The 18,058-nt window shown below is 51.3% G+C and overlaps 3 protein-coding genes across 3 annotated transcripts; 1 reads left to right on the forward strand and 2 right to left on the reverse strand.

Annotated features, from left to right (window-relative positions):
- The first annotated feature begins 306 nt into the window (after positions 1-306).
- LOC120658548 (COBRA-like protein 1) lies at positions 307-4,295 on the forward strand. The gene is made up of 6 exons (XM_039936808.1): positions 307-672; positions 1,312-1,391; positions 2,555-3,011; positions 3,173-3,332; positions 3,420-3,697; positions 3,801-4,295. The coding sequence occupies exons 1-6, from the start codon at positions 585-587 to the stop codon at positions 4,091-4,093; spliced, it is 1,356 nt and encodes a 451-aa protein (XP_039792742.1). The 5' UTR covers positions 307-584; the 3' UTR covers positions 4,094-4,295.
- A 157-nt stretch (positions 4,296-4,452) lies between these two features.
- On the reverse strand, positions 4,453-6,842 carry LOC120658553 (COBRA-like protein 6). The gene is made up of 6 exons (XM_039936814.1): positions 6,487-6,842; positions 6,284-6,363; positions 5,724-6,180; positions 5,499-5,643; positions 5,108-5,415; positions 4,453-4,997 (listed from the first exon to the last, which is right to left on the reverse strand). The coding sequence occupies exons 1-6, from the start codon at positions 6,542-6,544 to the stop codon at positions 4,708-4,710; spliced, it is 1,338 nt and encodes a 445-aa protein (XP_039792748.1). The 5' UTR covers positions 6,545-6,842; the 3' UTR covers positions 4,453-4,707.
- A 1,068-nt stretch (positions 6,843-7,910) lies between these two features.
- LOC120658612 (mitochondrial import inner membrane translocase subunit TIM17-2-like) lies at positions 7,911-14,654 on the reverse strand. Its single transcript, XM_039936882.1, has 2 exons — positions 13,800-14,654; positions 7,911-8,313 (listed from the first exon to the last, which is right to left on the reverse strand). Exon 1 carries the CDS (start codon positions 14,471-14,473, stop codon positions 13,808-13,810), a length of 666 nt encoding a protein of 221 aa, XP_039792816.1. The 5' UTR covers positions 14,474-14,654; the 3' UTR covers positions 7,911-8,313; positions 13,800-13,807.
- Between the last annotated feature and the right edge of the window lie 3,404 nt (positions 14,655-18,058).

Consider the following 18,058-nt stretch of genomic DNA (forward strand, 5'->3'; position numbering starts at 1 on the left):
CTGAACCTGAACCTGAACCTGAAACTGCATGCAAATCCATGACAGGTTTCAGCAAAGTAGAAAGTAGTATGGCACAAGTTCTAATGTGGTAAACGCGATGGAACGTTTTACTTCATCTTTTTTGTTTTTGAAAGCCTTCTTTCTAAAGAAAACAGGTCACTAATAAAAACAAAAGATGAAGGAGAGAGAGGGGGAAAAGAAGAACGGGCACAGCTGGCGGTGGGATCACCATCACTGCTAGCTTCGTTGCAGTTTGCACTCCCCTAGAAGGAAAACAAAAGGGGAAGCCGGGAAAGCTTCTCCCTCCCTCGCACCCACAAGAATAGCTCAAACCCGCGTGCATGTCTGCATCCCCGGGCGGACACGGCGCGCGCCAGAAGCCTCGCATCGCCATCGCGCATACAAACTGGTAGGCCAGACACCACAGGACGAGAGAGAGAGGAAACCTCTGCTTCTCCCTCTGACCCACTCCTCGTTCTTCTGAGCTCCTGTTGCCTTCCTCCGCACGGAGAGCAGACACGCCGAGAGCGATCAGGGCAGGGAGGGGCCTGCTGCTTACTTCCTGAGCTCTGCCGGGCCGGGCCATGGCGGGACGGCGGACGGCGCCCCTGCGCCTGTGCGCCTCCGTCGCGCTGCTCGTCGTCGCCGTCTCCTCTCTGACGCCTTCGTCAGGTCAGTTCGCACATCAGGCGTCCTTTCTCGAGCCTTCTCTCCATTTTTGGATTGTAATGCGCAGACATTCTCCGCGTAAACTCGATTGGACAGAAAACAAAAAAAAGAAGTTTTGAATTTGGTTGTCTGCTTTTAGCAATTTCATAATATTAGTCTCTCCCGTGATTATCATTTGGCCGGTAAACAAATTTTAAACGAAATAGTGTGCGGGTTCATACTTTCTGGCAGAGCTTGAAATCAGCCTTACGGGAAGTGTCATGCTAAAAGTGTGATCTTCTTCCCCTTTTTTAAGGTGATCTTCTCTTGATATTAATTGAAGCATATTAGTGTGAACCCAAGTATTATTGGATCGCTAATGTGAGCAATGAAACATTTGACCGTACAGTTCTTTCAGTTCAGTTTGCTTCAAAGATATCGAGTCCCCTGACGAATAGTTCATGTTGGTATGGCTGGTTGCTGCTTGTAATTGGTTGGGGATGTTTGGTGTCGATGCTAAAAATGTGTATGCCTTCAATTTGTCGTGTGTTTCATTATCATAACGCCTTTAGCACGATTTCTTTGTATATGTGGTACCGTTACTATCTTTAAGTTGGGGGTAGTAGTACCGAGTTTCTTGACACTTCCCTTGGTAATCTGCAGATGCATACGATCCACTCGATCCGAATGGGAACATAACAATCAAGTGGGATGTAATGCAGTGGACTCCAGATGGCTATGTGGTGAGTAAACGATTTCTGTTTGTTTAAAGCTACCTTTTTACCATCTATAATTAAAAAAAATCAACTGCACATCGCTGTTGTTACAAAAATTCTGCATACGCTTTCATAGATCTGACCTGACATGAAAATTATTCCACAAGACACGGTCTACTCTAATTACTGCATCTTAGTCTTCAGTCTTGAGTCGTGTTGTCATTATGCTGCTTTCTCTGTCATTCTTTTGTCTCAGAAAACGATGTCCTTTGAAATATTTTCAACCTGCCTGTCCTTGAGCAGTGCGGTACTTTTCTTAATGCGCTTATGTATACTGTCAATTGCTGTACTGAATTATTCCGTTATCCATCTGTTGCATTTCCTACCAGACCAAACCAAATACCAATCTTAACATTTTCATCATTTCTTCAAATGCATTTCGCACACCTTTTTACGAAATCCATATCACGCAATTGAGATTTATTTGACACCTCAAAAATATTTTCTTTTACTTGAGCAACCTCTGTTAGATTCAAAACTCTTGTGTTCTAAAAGGATCGAATCTAGGCATACAAAACTGGGTATGGGGTACATGAATTCTGAGTAATTATACAAGTTGTCCATTCATGATCTAAGAGAGAGAGAGAGAGAGAGAGAGAGAGAGAGGTGAGAAGGAGGCGCAGACCGTCAGCATGGAGTGGTGCAGAGGAGGCGGAGGCGTTCTGCGCCATGGCGTCGATGGCGGTCAGGAAACCGGGGTCGGCGAGGAGCGGGTCCGGCGGCGGCGATGGGCGGCGAGGTACCGGTAGCCTTCGGGCCTATACCGGGACTGGCCGGCGACGGGGTTGGCAGATCCGGTCGTCGTGATGGAGGAGAGGGGGCGCTGGCGGAGCTTCCCGTCGGCCTAGCGCTCCCGAGATCGGATCGGGGTTGTGGGAAGGTTTTCTGGCGGCGGCAAACTTGGGATACCGTGCCCCAACCCCTTCCCGTTCTTAATATAGCACTGGCAACGGGGCCCACCAGCCACATTGACTGGGCGCCCCCGATCTGGGCGCGATCAAAGGGGATTTGGCCCGATCTTTGGATTAGGCCTAGAGATCAAATCCAACAACCTCACTTATAATCATTTTCATTTTCCCCATTTCACAAGACCTGCCAATATCTCATATCCTGTGAAACCTTCTGTCCAGGCTGTTGTTTCCCTATACAATTACCAGCAGTACCGCCACATCCAAGCGCCGGGCTGGAAACTCGGATGGGTTTGGGCAAAGAAGGAGATAATCTGGGCAATGACCGGTGGCCAAGCCACTGAGCAAGGCGATTGCTCCAAATTCAAAAGCAACATTCCCCATTGCTGCAAGAAGGATCCTGAGGTTGTGGACCTGCTTCCTGGCACACCTTATAACATGCAGATCGCCAACTGCTGCAAGGGAGGAGTCCTCACCGCATGGGCACAGGACCCTGACAATGCTGTGGCTTCGTTCCAAGTCAGTGTTGGTCAGGCTGGGACGACCAACAAGACTGTGAAGGTGCCCAAGAATTTCACTCTGAAGGCTCCCGGGCCAGGGTATACCTGCGGCCCTGCCAAACTAGTGAAACCTACTAAGTTCATATCGCCGGATGGGAGAAGATCAACTCAAGCACACAGTAAGATCTTCTTTTATTGTTCTAGTTATTCTGCAAGGAAAATAAACTCATGAACAACTTTCAGATTAATTGCCTTTTTTGGCACATTTTTTATCCCTTCTGAGTTCTGACAGAAACGCCTCTGGGGTGTCAGTAGCTGACCGTTTGTTTTCTTTCTGCAGTGACTTGGAATGTGACCTGTACATACTCACAGTTTGTTGCCCAAAGATCTCCAACCTGCTGTGTTTCGCTTTCATCGTTTTACAACGACACCATTGTCAACTGCCCAACATGCTCTTGTGGATGCCAGAATAACAGCACTGCACCAGGAAGCTGTGTAGAGTAAGTCACTCTGACAGAACTCAATGTCAACATGTCATTTTCGTTTCGTTCAGTTATCTGAAGGTTGGATGTGCTGTTCTTCGACAGGGGTAATTCACCTTATCTGGCCTCTGTCGTGAACGATCCTAACAAGAACAGCTTGGCACCTCTAGTCCAATGCACTTCTCACATGTGCCCAATAAGAGTGCATTGGCATGTCAAAGTGAACTACAAGGAGTACTGGAGGGTCAAGATCACCGTGACAAACTTCAACTACCGGATGAACTACTCGCAGTGGAACCTCGTTGCGCAGCACCCCAACTTCGACAACCTGACTACCATTTTCAGCTTCAACTACAAATCTCTGAACCCCTATGGCGTAATAAGTGAGCACTTGGCACTTCAATCTACTCTGTGGGCACATTCAAACTTGCACTGATGCACTTTTAGTTCCAATTTTTTCAAGCATTAACATTTCTGCTTTCGCAGACGACACCGCGATGTTATGGGGCATCAAGTACTACAACGATCTGCTGATGACGGCTGGGCCGGACGGGAATGTTCAGTCTGAGCTTCTGTTCCGGAAGGAGCCCTCCACCTTCACCTTCCAGAAAGGCTGGGCTTTCCCAAGACGAGTGTACTTCAATGGCGACAACTGCGTGATGCCGCCGCCGGACGCGTACCCATGGCTGCCCAACGCCTCTCCACGGCAGTCAGCTTCGGTTCTCCTCACATTTGTTGCTGTTTGGGCAGCATTGGCGATCCTACTGGCCAATCCCTAGTGATGTAGTACATGTTTCACAGAAAGTTTTGACCTGATTGCATTGGATGCTATTGCCTTCTGATCATTGAGTTTCTTGCGATGGTGTTCAAATGTACAGTTACGTACTCAAGGATGTACATTCCCGTACTTGTAAATTTTAGCAAAGACTGACTGGCGAGAAATAAAGCTGTTTCCTCGGCATCATGCAAAGTTTGCACGAAGTATCCTTTGAAAATATTCCTTTTTGTTTTTTTGTTAAAATCTACAAAACGTAGGATGGCTCAAAATATATTCTTTTTTTTACCTCTTTGTCTAAAACAACCTCAGATTATTATCACATAATAATCATTTGATTTACCCAGTTCTAGAGATTTGTCATTTTGGAAAAATCCTATTTCTCAAGGATGTTGCTTGACCATACATTACCAGCAATATCAACACATTCAGACACCAGCATAGCTGTTAGCTATATGACTTAGATCTGACGTGAGATGCACAGATTCTCTTTCAAAATTACGCTTCTGCCCTTAATGAAAGAAAGAAAAAACTTGGAATTCCAAACCAATCCTGAAACCCAAAACGTCGATTGTATCTACAGAGCAAAACATCGTCGTCTTTTTCTCTCCTGTGGTCTCATACCATGACCAGCACCAGGAACGCCACGACGGCCACCACTGCGGCGCCCAGCGACGCCACGGGGGCCGGCAGGGCGGCGTTGGGCAGGTAGGGGTAGGCGTCCGGCGGCGGCATCTGGCACTCGTCGCCGTTGAAGTAGACCTTGCGCGGGAACGCCCAGCCCTGCCTGAAGGTGAAGGTGCTGGCGTCCTTGCGCATGAGCACCTCCGACTGCACGTTCCCGTACGGCCCCGCCTGCATCAGGTGGTCGTTGAAGTACTTGAGCCCGTAGAACATGGCCGTGTCATCTGATGGCATCACAAGAACAGGCAGCAATCCCATCAAGGTCACGTCCAGATCGAGTGCAGAGCACGGACACGGTGTGGCGAATTGAGCAGTAAGGAAGAAAGAGAATTACTGATGGATCCGTAGGCGACGACGGGCTTGTAGTCGAAGCTGAAGACCTCGGTGATGTTGTCGAGGTTGGGGTGCTGCGCGACGAGCGTCCACTGCGTGTAGTTCATGCGGTAGTTGAAGTTGGTGATGGCGATCTTGGCGCGCCAGTACTCCTTGTAGTTGAGCTTGACGTGCCAGTGCACGCGCACGGGGCACATGTGCGTCGTGCACTGCAGCAGCGGCGCCTCCTGTTCCCGGTGCCCGCGCGCCGCCGCCGCGTGCGCGTGCTCGTGCTTCCCCGTCACCGCCAGCGCCCGCTTCGAGTCGCCCCTGGATGAAAGAGAGCTCATCGTCAGTTCGAGCGAACGCCGGCCGGCATCCAAGAGGCGCGCGCAAGAATGAGCTCAACGCACTGGACGCAGGTCTTGTGCTCGCAGCCGCAGGCGCACTTGGCGCAGGGCACGATGGTGTCGTTGTAGAAGGAGGAGAAGGAGACGCAGCAGGACGGGTACTTGGACGCCAGGTGCTGCGAGTAGGTGCACGTCACGTTCCACGTCACTGCAGGCATGCGTCGCGACGCGTCAGGAACCTATGCCATGTCAGAAGAGAGCTACGTAGAAGCGAGAGCGCGAACGCACTGAGAGCCTGGGTCTTGCGGCGGCGGTCGGGCGTGAGGAAGACGGTGGAGGGGACGATCTTGGCGGGGCCGCAGGTGTACCCGGGGCCGGGGCCGAGCAGCGTGAAGTTCTTGGGCACCTTGACGGTGCGGTTGGTGGTGCCGGCCTGGCCGACGCTGACCTGGAACGCGGCGACGGCGGCGCCGGGGTCCTGGCCGTAGGCGCTGATGACGCCGCCCCGGCAGCAGTTGGCGATCTGCTGGTTGTAGGGCACGCCGGGCAGCAGGTCGACGACGGCGGGGGTGCGCTTGCAGCAGTGCGGGATGTTGCCCTTGAAGCGGGAGCAGTCGCCCTGCTCCGTGGCCTGCGCGCCCACCATGGACCAGATCACCTCCTTCTTCGCCCACGTCCAGCCCACCGTCCACCCCGGAGCCATGATCTGCCGGTACATCTGGAAGTTGTTGATCGTCACCACCGTCTGCATCCATTGCTCGTGTCAGCAGCTCGATCGATCGATGTCCAATCAAGTCCCAATGTCCCATTCTAGCATGATTAACAGCGTAATCCATGTGAGTACTCACGACATAGCCGTCGGGCGTCCACGACATGATGTCCCATTTGATGGTAATGTTCCCGTTCGGGTCCAGGGGGTCGTAAGCCACTGCAGTAAGAATGGATTGGCAGACAGACGCTTGAGGTGTCAGCTCATTGATCCCAAGTTCCCAACAAACAACACGAGAGGGGAGCGAGCATGCAAGAGCAGAGGAGGCGGTGAGGAGCTGACCTGCGACGGAGAGCACGGCGGCGAGGGCCAGGACCAGCACGGAGCACCGGGGCTCCATCGCTAGATCGACGCGAGCCTCAACGAACAGAGCGCAAGCACCACGCGGCTAGACCACGCCAGCAGGACGCCGCATTGGGTGGGGGGTGAGCAGCGCGCGCGGGTCTTTTAACGCGAAGAAAGCCAGCGCGCGCCGCGATGAGCGATGGGCTCGGCAGGAGGGCGCTCGCTTGCTTGTGAGCCAACGGCGGCGCCGGCCGTGATGTCAAAGCGCCACCAACCTCGCCGCTCTGCCACCGTCGGTTGGGTTCCTTCACGGTAACTCATCGGCCGAGGCGGAACCCGAGCCCGTGACGCACGACGCGTGCGCGCGCCGGCGACCGCGCCTTTCTACCCGGTGGCCGCGGCTCTTCGCACGCGGCCTGCCCGGGCTGGGTTGCTTGCGGCTTGGTGCCTCCCTGCCGAAGCAACGTGGTTGGTGATCATACACACTGACAGTCTGACACAGATACCGCGCGCCTGCTGGAGTAGTGGCGGTAGACCGGTAGTGGGAGCAGGAGGGAAAGGGGGTGGAGCAATGGCCATCGCAACCGCCGCGCCACGGCCGCCGACCGCGACGGCCGAACACCTGAAGCTTCTTCTTCTTCTTCTCCTCTGGCCGCGTCAGTTGCGCGGCCGCTGTCGCGGCTCGAAATTCGCGTGATCGCCGGCACGTGCGCGAGCCTTTGTTGCAATTTAAGGAGTTTTTTTTCTCTCAAATTTAATTGCAGTGATCGTGTTCCTGTTTCTGGATTGACAGGTTTGATTGATGAGATCGGCTCATACATGCCTCTGTTCTGAAGATTAACGTGTCCAGCATGCATAAAGAAGGAAATCGATGCATTCCCAATCCGAGCATCATATCGATTCAGTTAGTCAGTAAACTTCGCGTTAGTCTTGAGAATATCACGAAAGCTCCGCGTGCTGAAGCTGAAGTTGTACTGCCTGTTTCTGGAGTCCTCGATCTCGATGGTTTACCTTGCACACAACGGGCATTTTACCAACCAAATTGCAGTACCCAAGAGCAACCGTCAATAGAGCAGTTCAGACCTCACAGTACCGTGCATCACAGGCACACCGTGCGACATCAGCAGGCTAAACAAAAAGGGTCAGTTGGATCCATGCCACTACAATTTCACGAAGTTGGATTTCATGTTGAAATCCATGCCATTGAGTGGCATGATTTTCAACGTGAAACCCAATTTCACGGAGTTGTGGTGGCATGAATCGAATTTTCCCAAACAAAAACGGCACGGCAGTTCAGCAGATCGTGAGCAGAAAAGAATTGCAGCTCAAAATGAGCTACGGGGAAGACGATGGATCTGCGGAAAAACACGATGCAGTGGAACAGCTCAACTCAGAACTCCCAGCTACGGGGAACAACAGGATGCGGTGGAACAGCTCAACTTCGAACTAAAAAATTACTGTCCCTTCACAGGCCAGCATAAGATATAGAACACGGGTTTTCTCGAGTGCAATACATTGCACACGACACAAATGCTATCATATAGGCAGTACACAACTGCTTCTGCTTGTTCTGCTACTACTACATCATTTCAAAAAGTAGCCAATCTGCCACGTTCAGAAGGCGCATTTCAAAAAGTAGCCAATCTGCCACATACACAAGCAGGGACGCATAGATATGAGCCGTCAAAGCAGAGGGGCAAAGGCGGGAATAAGTTATCGAGCAAGTGAATCACTTGTCCTCACGGTTATTGTATTGCTGATCTGCATCTCCAATTCCAATCACCACGTTCCAAGACCAGGTAAGCAACAGTTCCATCAGCAAACCTGTCAAGTACATTCAAATCAGCACACTAGTTCATGAAGTCTACCCAGCCATGAATTCTGATCTGTTGCTTAAAATAACCAAGAAAGGAATACAATATAAACAGTTAAAAGTATGCAAAAACATCGACACCTTAACATTTGCAAGCACTAGGTCTAGTAGCCACTGTATCTTAACATCATTAGTTATGCATAAGCTTGTTGAGATTCAAAAGCACAAAATAAATTTAGCGACAAGGCGGTTCACACCATTGTCTAAGAGAAATGCCACAGGTTTGCTGCAAGTCAGAATCTCAATAAGAATACAACCAATTAATACTGTGATTCAAGGCCTTGCGATCTTAACCTCCATGTATAGAGCTTATACGAGTTATTGCAGCTTGGCAATTCTGATCAAAGAAGAGCGATTGACTTAACTGTCTCAGCGAAACACCTATCCAAAGAAAGCCTCATATAACAATTTAAAATTAAATTTCAATTACTTTATTGGACAAAATGTGCTTAAAACATTTTCTCATGGAGGTCCAGGCCAGCTTGCAAAGTTGCAGTTGAACAAAATTAAAATTAGAAAACAAGGTGCATGTTCATACACTTGAATGCAGTTGAAGAACAAAAAATTAGAAATGTTCCATGCAAGCCAAACAAACATATTTACATTTACAAAATGTTGGATCTTCCAAAAAACTAGGTTAACGAATTGTAAAATTTTCTGGTCATCCTTTGTTCAGTTATCCTGGTTTTATTTCAAATAGACCTATATAACTTCCTGACACATAATTCATACACACAAGTTGACTCAAGTTTTTCTTTCATTTATTTTCGAAACTAGGCCAGCTATTCTTGACCAGATATGCTGATAAGCTGACTAATTTGCAATCTGACTCATGAGAGTAAATGATAGCACAAATAAATGAATAATTATAGGGCAAAACGATCAATCAACAAAACGTACACTACCTGACACATAATTCATACACACAAGTTGACTCAAGTTTTTCTTTCATTTATTTTCGAAACTAGGCCAGCTATTCTTGACCAGATATGCTGATAAGCTGACTAATTTGCAATCTGACTCATGAGAGTAAATGATAGCACAAATAAATGAATAATTATAGGGCAAAACGATCAATCAACAAAGCGTACACTACCTATCTTTCTAGCTTCTATAACTAATGGAATAATTGTTAGAGGAGTCAAGGGCCTATTGGGCCTTATCCCATTAGGGTTACTTAGTCGCTTGCTTAGGGGTCAAGTAAACCTCTCTATATAAGGAGAGGAGATGTATCAATCTAATAAAGCAAGAGATTAGAAGGAAATCCCTTCCCTCTTGCCGGCTATGGGCGAAGCCCCACGGCCGGCGTTCCCTGCGCCCCCCAACCCTAGCCGCCGCTCTCCCGCCCTCGCAGCCGCCATCTCGTGAACAGTACCCGCGTGGTACTGTAGCACCGCGGTACTGTAGCACGATAGCAATCGCTCCCTCACGATCTCAATCCCAACAACAGCCATAACAATCTGGTATCAGCTATGCCAGACGACGACAAGTCTGAGCCACCGCCGCCACCGCCAACCATGGAGGGTCTGGCCGCCCTGATGACCAAGCTGCTGAGCAGCATGGGCGACGTGGAGGCGCGCATCACCTCTATGGAGTCGCGCCTTCAACCGCCACCGACGTCGACCCCTGCGGCGTCCATGCCCTATGGGATGCCAGGGTACGGATCTACAACCCTGGCGAGTTCTTCATCGACGGCCGCCGCCACGCTGTCCACGGCACCACCAACGTCTTCGCCGACATCCAACGCGCCCTTCTCCTACGGGATGCCGGGGTATGGATCTACTTCGCTGGGGAGCCCTTCCTTCACGGCCGCCGCCACCATGGCCACGGCCGCCTTCCCGTCGTTCACCGCCCCCAGCCCCGTGCTAGGTTCCGCTGCAGATGTGCGACTCCCAAAGGCAAGAGCGTCTCCTGCAGCGATTGTTCCATCATTCACCAAAGATCTGTGCGCCGACACAAGGGTTACAATAGTCCAGATACAAGCCGCTCTCCAGGAGATGATACAACTTGAGCGAAAGAGAGAGGCGGTCGTGCACCTACAAGTGGCAACGCGCAAGTTCTTGGCGCGACGGCTCGTCCGCGTGATGCGCAAGGAGCAACAGGACCAAGCGGCTTCATTCATCCAGGCGGCGGTGCGGCTGCAGGCGGCCTCCTAGCGCGGCGACGGCTGCAGAAGATGCGCTTGGAGATGCAAGAGGCGGCTTTGACAGCGATCGACCTCTGCAAATGGGGGCGCGACCTTGTCCCGTCGGAAGGCCACCAGCGCTTGCGCCAACTCGCCGCTGTCTTCAAGCGCGCGCTGGGTAGCGAACTCCAATTATACAGCAGCGATAGGGGAGGCGCTTTCCTCCTTGTCAACGGTGGAGGCACATCACCTAGCGCCATCACGTTCCGTCACCGGCCGCCACGAGGACGTCTCCGCTGGTCGCTGTTGCGACTAATTTCCGGTGGTAATACCTATCCTCCCCTCTCGTTCCGATGGTCTCCATGGGATCTAGGCGGCGACATACGTGCAGATCCAGCACGCGGAGGGTGTCCGCCGTATCTTCAGGTGTCGTCAAAAATAAAGAGTCGCAGTCTATTTAAAATAAGCCGAGATGTAAAAGGCTTGTTCTTAGGAGTTCGGTTTGCGTCTAGTGGAGTCATTGTTAGCGTCATCGTTAGATTGCAGCTTGAGGACAAGCTGCATGTCCAGGTGGGGTGTAGTATTAGAGGAGTCAAGGGCCTATTGGGCCTTAGCCCATTAGGGTTACTTAGTCGCTTGCTTAGGGGTCAAGTAAACCTCTCTATATAAGGAGAGGAGATGTATCAATCTAATCAAGGAAGAGATTAGAAGGAAATCCCTTCTCTCTTGCCGGCCGTGGGCGAAGCCCCGCGGCCGGCGTCCCAAACGCCCCCAACCCTAGCCGCCGCTCCCTCACCTCGCAGACGCCATCGCGTAAACAGTACCCGCGGGCACTGTAGCACCGCGGTACTGTAGCTCGCCCATCGCTGCTGCCCTCCCTCTCTCACGATCTCAATGCCAACAACGTCCATAACAATAATGTTCAGAATCGTAGCAAATTTTGCAGATTTTATAGACTAAGGGCAAACCCTTATGGAAGTCTGGAACAAACCAGCTCCCAACAGCTGGTACATAAAGTCAGCCATATGAGTCGTGACAGATAAGAACTCCTAAAACATCAACATCGGCACAACAACAACAACAACATAGCCTTTTGTCCCAAGCAAATTGGGGTAGGCTAGAGATGAAACCCAAAAGACACAAAGGTCATGGTTCAATCACGTTGATAGCTAGTCTCCAAGCGCTCCTATCCAAAGCTAACTCCTCAAAGATATCCCAATCTTTAAGGTCTCTCTTAACCGACTCGTCCCAAGTCAGTTTAGGCCTACCTCTACCCCCTCTTTACCTTATCAACACGCTTTAGCACCCCACTACGCACCGGCACCTCCGGAGGCCTCCGTTGGACATGTCCAAACCATCTCAACCGATGTTGAGTAAGTTTCTCCTCAATTGGTGCCACCCCTACCCTTTCCCGAATAGCTTCGTTCCGGACTCTATCCCTCCTTGTGTGCCCGCAAAACCACCGTAACATCCGCATCTCTGCTACACTCAGTTGCTGGACATGTCGCCTTTTTGTAGGCCAACATTCAGCACCATATAACATTGCCGGGCGAATCGCTGTCCTATAGAACTTACCTTTTAGCTTTTGTGGCACCCTCCTGTCACAGAGGATACCAGAAGCTTGACGCCATTTCAATCAGCCAGCTAAGATTCTATGCCTAACATCTTCATCAATGTCGCCATCCTTTTGTAACATCGAACCTAAATACCGAAAAGTGTCCTTATGGGCCACCACTTGACCATCGAGACTAACGTCACCACCCTCATGCCTAGATGCGCTGAAATCGCACATCATGTACTCGGTCTTGGTCCTACTAAGTCTGAACCCTTTTGACTCTAACGTGCGTCTCCACAACTCCAACTTCCTATTTACCCCTGCTCTACTCTCGTCCACTAGCACCACATCATCAGCAAAGAGCATACACCAAGGGATATCACCTTGTATGTCCCTTGTGACCTCATCCATCACCAAAGCAAATAAATAAGAGCTCAATACCGACCCCTGATGTAGGCCTATGTTAATAGGAAAGTCAGTGGTGTCGCCACCACAAGTCCGGACAAATAAACAAAGAGCTAGTAGTGCCCAGCATGATACCGAACAAGTCCACAAATAATTTGTCCAACTCCAACCCCAGAAATTAGAAGGAAAAAAAAACTACAAAGAAGTGAAACCTGAATTTTATTCCTTTATTCCATCAAATAAATCTGAATATAGCCATATCATGCGAAGATATTCTCCCTGCCTGATACTGACTCTGACTTTGGTACTAGATTATAGGAAGTAAAAAGAGCGATCCAAATCCAATAAATCTACTTATACTCAAACCAAGGTACTGGCATGATTGGCCCCCTTGTAAGTCTCTAAAGTAATTTGATACTCCCTCTTCCACCTTCCTTTTTGCGAAATAATTCACTAAACCACCAACCACCTGAAGATGTGTTCACAGGGGTGATAGCTGGAACATCTTCTGTCATAGGCATATCATCAGGGTGAGCTTTGCATCATAATCCCTGCCCCACTAATTAGGGCAAAGAAAATTGCACCCTGCATGGATGAACGAACAACCGCACGGAAGCCCTGACGCAAAGAAAAGATGCCACTAGTAGCCGCACCGGAAAGGATGGAATTCCAATGATCCTCCTTCTGACGCAAGTGTACAAGAGTGCAATCACAAGCTGAGTACATGCCGCACCAAACAGCAAAGCTTCCAGCAACACGTGGAACATTCATGTGCATAGCCTGCAGACCACCAGCAAATCGTGTGCCACTAGGCGCGTTGCGGACACCCTTGACAAAGTGGAAGAAAGAACCCCCAACAGCACCAACGGCAAATCCTGTACCTGCATCATGGATGATGCGGTTTGGACATGGCACCGTAGCCGATAGAGACTCCATAGTAGTTGCTGTCTGACCCTAACCTGAAGGTCTGATCCGTGGTTGTGGACAGAGGAGAAACAATAGAACTTTGGAAAATGTGGCAAAGCAATGTTCACCTGTTTCCCGAACATATGTATATAACACGACTAGACCAACCCCGTTCTCCCAATAGGAAGCTAATAACAATATCTAGTTGGATTCGGTACGGACTAGTAACAAAATTATCGCTACATGTAGCACAAGAAATAAATCATCTGCCAAATCCAAGCGATTTCCAACTTCCACGGAAAGAATAAGAGTCCTACTACACGAAGCACCAAACAAAAATCGAGCAACGAATCGAATGTATTCCAATGTAAATATCCCTTTAGCTTTTTCTCTAAATCTGAAACGAACACATACTGAAGAATACGTAAATCGAGTAAAAATCGCACCTTTTTCCTCACTTATACTCGAATGATGGTATCGGGGTGCTCGGTGTGTCGAAGCTCTCCAGGATCTCCGACTTGCCCCCGCTCGAGCTGGCCTTCTCCTCCTCCTTCTTGCCGAACAGCCCCCCAAACCAGCCACCCGCACCGCCGGAGCTCGCGGCCTCAGGAGGCGCCACGACCAGCGGCGCCTGCGGGAGGCCCGGGAACCCTCCGGGACCCATGGCCGCGGTGAGGTTGGGATCCTCGGCGGGCAGCGGCGGGTTTACCAGGACGCGGTTGAGCATGAGCCCGGCGCCCTCGATGAGGGCAAGGAGGATCCCGCCCATGAGCGCCGACCGCCCCGCGGCCCCCGCGCCCTGGCGCATGGATAGAAAGCCGCCCGTGGCGGCGCCAGCTACGATGGAGTTCCAGGGGTCCTCCTTCTGGCGCGCGTAGACCATGGCGCAGTCGAAGGTGGAGAAGAGGCCGCCCCAGACGGCGAAGCTGCCCCCCACCCGCGGCGCGTTCATGCGCACGGCCTGCGCGCCGCCCGACAGGCGCATCCCGTTGGGGGTGTTGTAGGCGCCCTTGAGGAAGTGGAAGACGGAGCCGCCGACGGCGCCCATCCCGAACGCGCCGCCCACGTCGTCCAGGATCCGGTCCGGGCACGGCTCGCGCGACGTCTCCGGCGTCCCCATGGTCCCCTCCCGGCGCTAGTCGCTCAGCTCCTCCTCCACCGGCGGCGGTGGCGGCGGCGGCGGCGGGAGAGGAAACCCTAGCACGGAGCTCGGGCCCTGGCGTGGAAAGGAAGTTGGTGCGGAATGGGGGGAAGAGAAGCGGAGCGCCGTCGAAGCCTGGAGAAATTGCTTTGGCTAATTGGCTCACCGAGTGATTAGCGCTATTAGGGTCCCGTCACCGGGCAAGGGCCCAGTGTCATCGACTGCTAGGTCGTGTGGTTACCGACATCACGTCGGGCGAACAGGCCGGTGAGAGATATTTGTAGCGGCGCCGGCGACGAGGCGGCCACCGCCCCAGCGTAGCCCGTAGGCGTGCTGTTAGGTAGGGTTTCAAAAACCGGTGCTACTGTTTTTGTATTTTTAAATTTAGAAACATAAAATATAAAAAATCAGATCTGGTTTACTGTCCCGGACTGGATCGGAAATGGGAAAAAAAATCCGGAAACCGGCGGTTCCCGTCCGGTTTTTGAAACCCTGCTGTTGGGCCGAGCCGGGGAATCATCATTTCTAATAGCCCAATAAAAACTTGGCCCGTTGAGGCCTAGTGTCATGGTCCATACAAAGGCTAGTCACGGCGGCATTTGGCCTTTTTTCTATTTTTATATTTTTTAAAAATATTTTTTACAGAAATATATTTTTCGTTTCATATTTTTTGTTTCACAATTTACAGTTTTATACCCTCATCGGGGCGGCCGCCCCCTGCCGGGCGGTAGGGACCTATATGTAATTAAAATTTGAGTGCTATCGCATGGAGGCCCCTACCGCCCGGTGGAAGGGCGGCAGGCTCCCCCCAATATAAAAGCTGAGGTCCCCCACCTGCATTTGCAGCAAACAACATCCATAGAGGGAAAAAAGAGAGACGTGGGGTGAAGGAGGGAGTTGCATGTAATGTTTCCATTCTTCCGTACTACTTATAAGCGTCAACTCTCAGAAATCCCCATTTATTTCCCAGGAAGTCACGGTATGAACCGTAAGCAAATGGGTCTTTGGATTCACATTGAACTTCCCGTGAAGCCATTTGCGTATGGAACCAAAAATCCTCTCTAGGGGTTTATCTAGACTGCACTGTCTTCGTTCCAATGCTGATAGATTTACTACATAGGAATCACGAGTAATTCTATAGAAATCACCGTAATGAACTTGAAACGCCACCTTGCTCGACATATCTGGCCATCCAAAGACTTAATTTTAATTAAATCAGTTTCTAAAACCATGGTACGGCTTCAATTATAACCACTAATCCGAACCCTAAACGGTTACAATTATAAAAAACACTAATCATAGAATTAAAAATACAAAAAAATTAGAATGACAAAGTTGAGAAATATTGGTTACTTGCGATTCGGATCCAAAATCCGTCAGGGCTTCGCTGTTGCAACTCCCTCCCTCACCCCACGTCTCTCCCTTTTCCCTCTATGGATGTTGTTTGCTGCAAATGCAGGTGGGGGGGGGCTCTGCTTTTATATTGGGAGCCTGCCGCCCCCCTGCCGGGCGGTCGGCCTGCCTGCCGCCCCTCCGCCGGGCGGTAGGGGTCTCCATGCGATAGCACTCAAATTTTAATTACATATAGGTCCCTACCACCCGGCAGGGGGCGGCCGCCCCGCAAACGGGCGGTAGGCCCCCTACTGCCCTCCTGCCGGGCGGTAGGGGTATAAAAGTGTAAATTGTGAAACCAAAAATATATTTCTGTAAAAAATGTTTCTAAAAAATAGAAAAATAGAAAAAACACCGGCATTTGGTTGGGGTTTGAAGTTTCAGACCTATACACAAGTAATGCATCCCATTGAAAGTCAAGATTTTTCACTACAGTCTACAAGGCCACCAAAGTCAGAGACGGTTCGTTGGAGATAATCATCTGATAGGGGATGGAGAGACCACCGGGAGTGGGTGGTGGGGGGAGCGGCCGGCGGTGAGATCACCACCAGCCTGTGGTGGTCGAGGCGGCGGATGTAGAGGGAAAGTCGGGACGGTGGAGGCCCGACAGTGGTGGTGATTTGACAGGCGGCGAGGGTGAGGTGTCGCGAGACCGTCGCCGACCGGGCGGGGCTAAACCCTCAGTGGGAGGTGGCCGGCGGTGAGGGCAAGAAGAAGGTCATAGCTGCGGTGGCGCGGCAGTGGGTGGTGGGTGGGCAGGTGGGCCGCCGCCGCTGGTCGGGGCTGTGGACGAGAGGTGGGGGAGACAGGAGGAAGAAGAGCGTGAGGGAAGGAAGACGAGAGGTGGGAAGGAGCTTATGCGACTAATCGACTCGCAAACGCGAGTTATCCCCAACAACGCCCTTCATCTTAGGCCGATGAGGCCAATATCTCTCTATCTCTCAGTCGAAAGACTTGCTTGCAGCCTAGCTCGCACGAGAAACAGGCCCATATAGGCCCAGCCTAGAAGATTTCCTCATGATCCCTCTAAAAAAAACTAAAAAATCAGAACCACCAATAAAAGACCCTTCTATATATGGTTATATCTGTTGATTAGTTGTTCGGCCTAGCTCTGTGTGTGTCTAAAACGTGGCATGTTCCTTGTGTTGAGTGTTGACATGAACCTTTCCCTGCATGTAAACACTGAAGGTACCTCTCAACTGACCATTTCTTCAATTGTTGGTGTCGTGCACCCTGGAGATTTTGTTTGAAGGTGTGGGTTGTATTTTCTTCTTTCTCCAGGGTCCTCGTTGTATTTGACACGGGTTAATCCAACTCAGGGCTTCCAGCCCCTTCGCAAAAAAAAAGTATCTAGGGATGCCACTTGTTGGTGCAATCCGGGCACTTGTACTGCTTGATGTGGTCGGCTCGGGCGGGCGTGATCTTCACGCACTTCCCGTGGTACCACTTCTCGCAGTTATCGCAGCAGATCCAGAATTGGTCCTTGCCGTCATTGTTTCCGCAGGTTCCGCACAGCACAGCACAGGGTGTTGTGTTGCCGTGCTCTTCCGCCTCCTCGTCCTCGTCGTCGTCACCGCTCTCTTCTTCATCTCCCAGCAAAAACCAGGCTTACTCCCACAGATTCAGAAAACCCGAGGTGAGTCGTCTGAGCAGGTTCCCGGACTTGACCGGGAATTCATCACGTCCAAAAAAGCAGCATATTCTGACGAGCACTCGCCATCCACACGTAGGAACACCGACGTCGACGGAGTCCAAGAGAGAGAGGCAGAGATATCGATGGTGACGCGAACCCTAGTGATGACAGCAACGGCTGCTGACCTGGAACGTTCCGTTGGCGTTGACCGGGCCAATCGAACGGTCGGGGCAACCTGGGTTGACCTGCGCCGCCGGTGGTGACAGCGCACGCGCGCCGAGACCTTGACAACCAGCAGAGCAGGCCCGCCGGCAAAACAACGGGCAGCTCATGGTTTCGGCGCGGGAGCACGAGCGGGCGGGCGGCCTCGCCACACGCCGTGAAGCGAAAACCCACCTCGTCGCCCACAGGAAACCATCGCCCCGGCACCGCACCGCGGCGAAGCAATTCGCTGTGCGTGGCTGCGCGGCTTTGCCGCCCGGGCACTTTGCCGGCGGGTATATAAACGCACGCGAGCGCGTCTGCATGGCACCCATCGA

This window comes from Panicum virgatum, chromosome 2N (genome assembly GCF_016808335.1).
Source record: "Panicum virgatum strain AP13 chromosome 2N, P.virgatum_v5, whole genome shotgun sequence".
NCBI lineage: Eukaryota > Viridiplantae > Streptophyta > Magnoliopsida > Poales > Poaceae > Panicum > Panicum virgatum.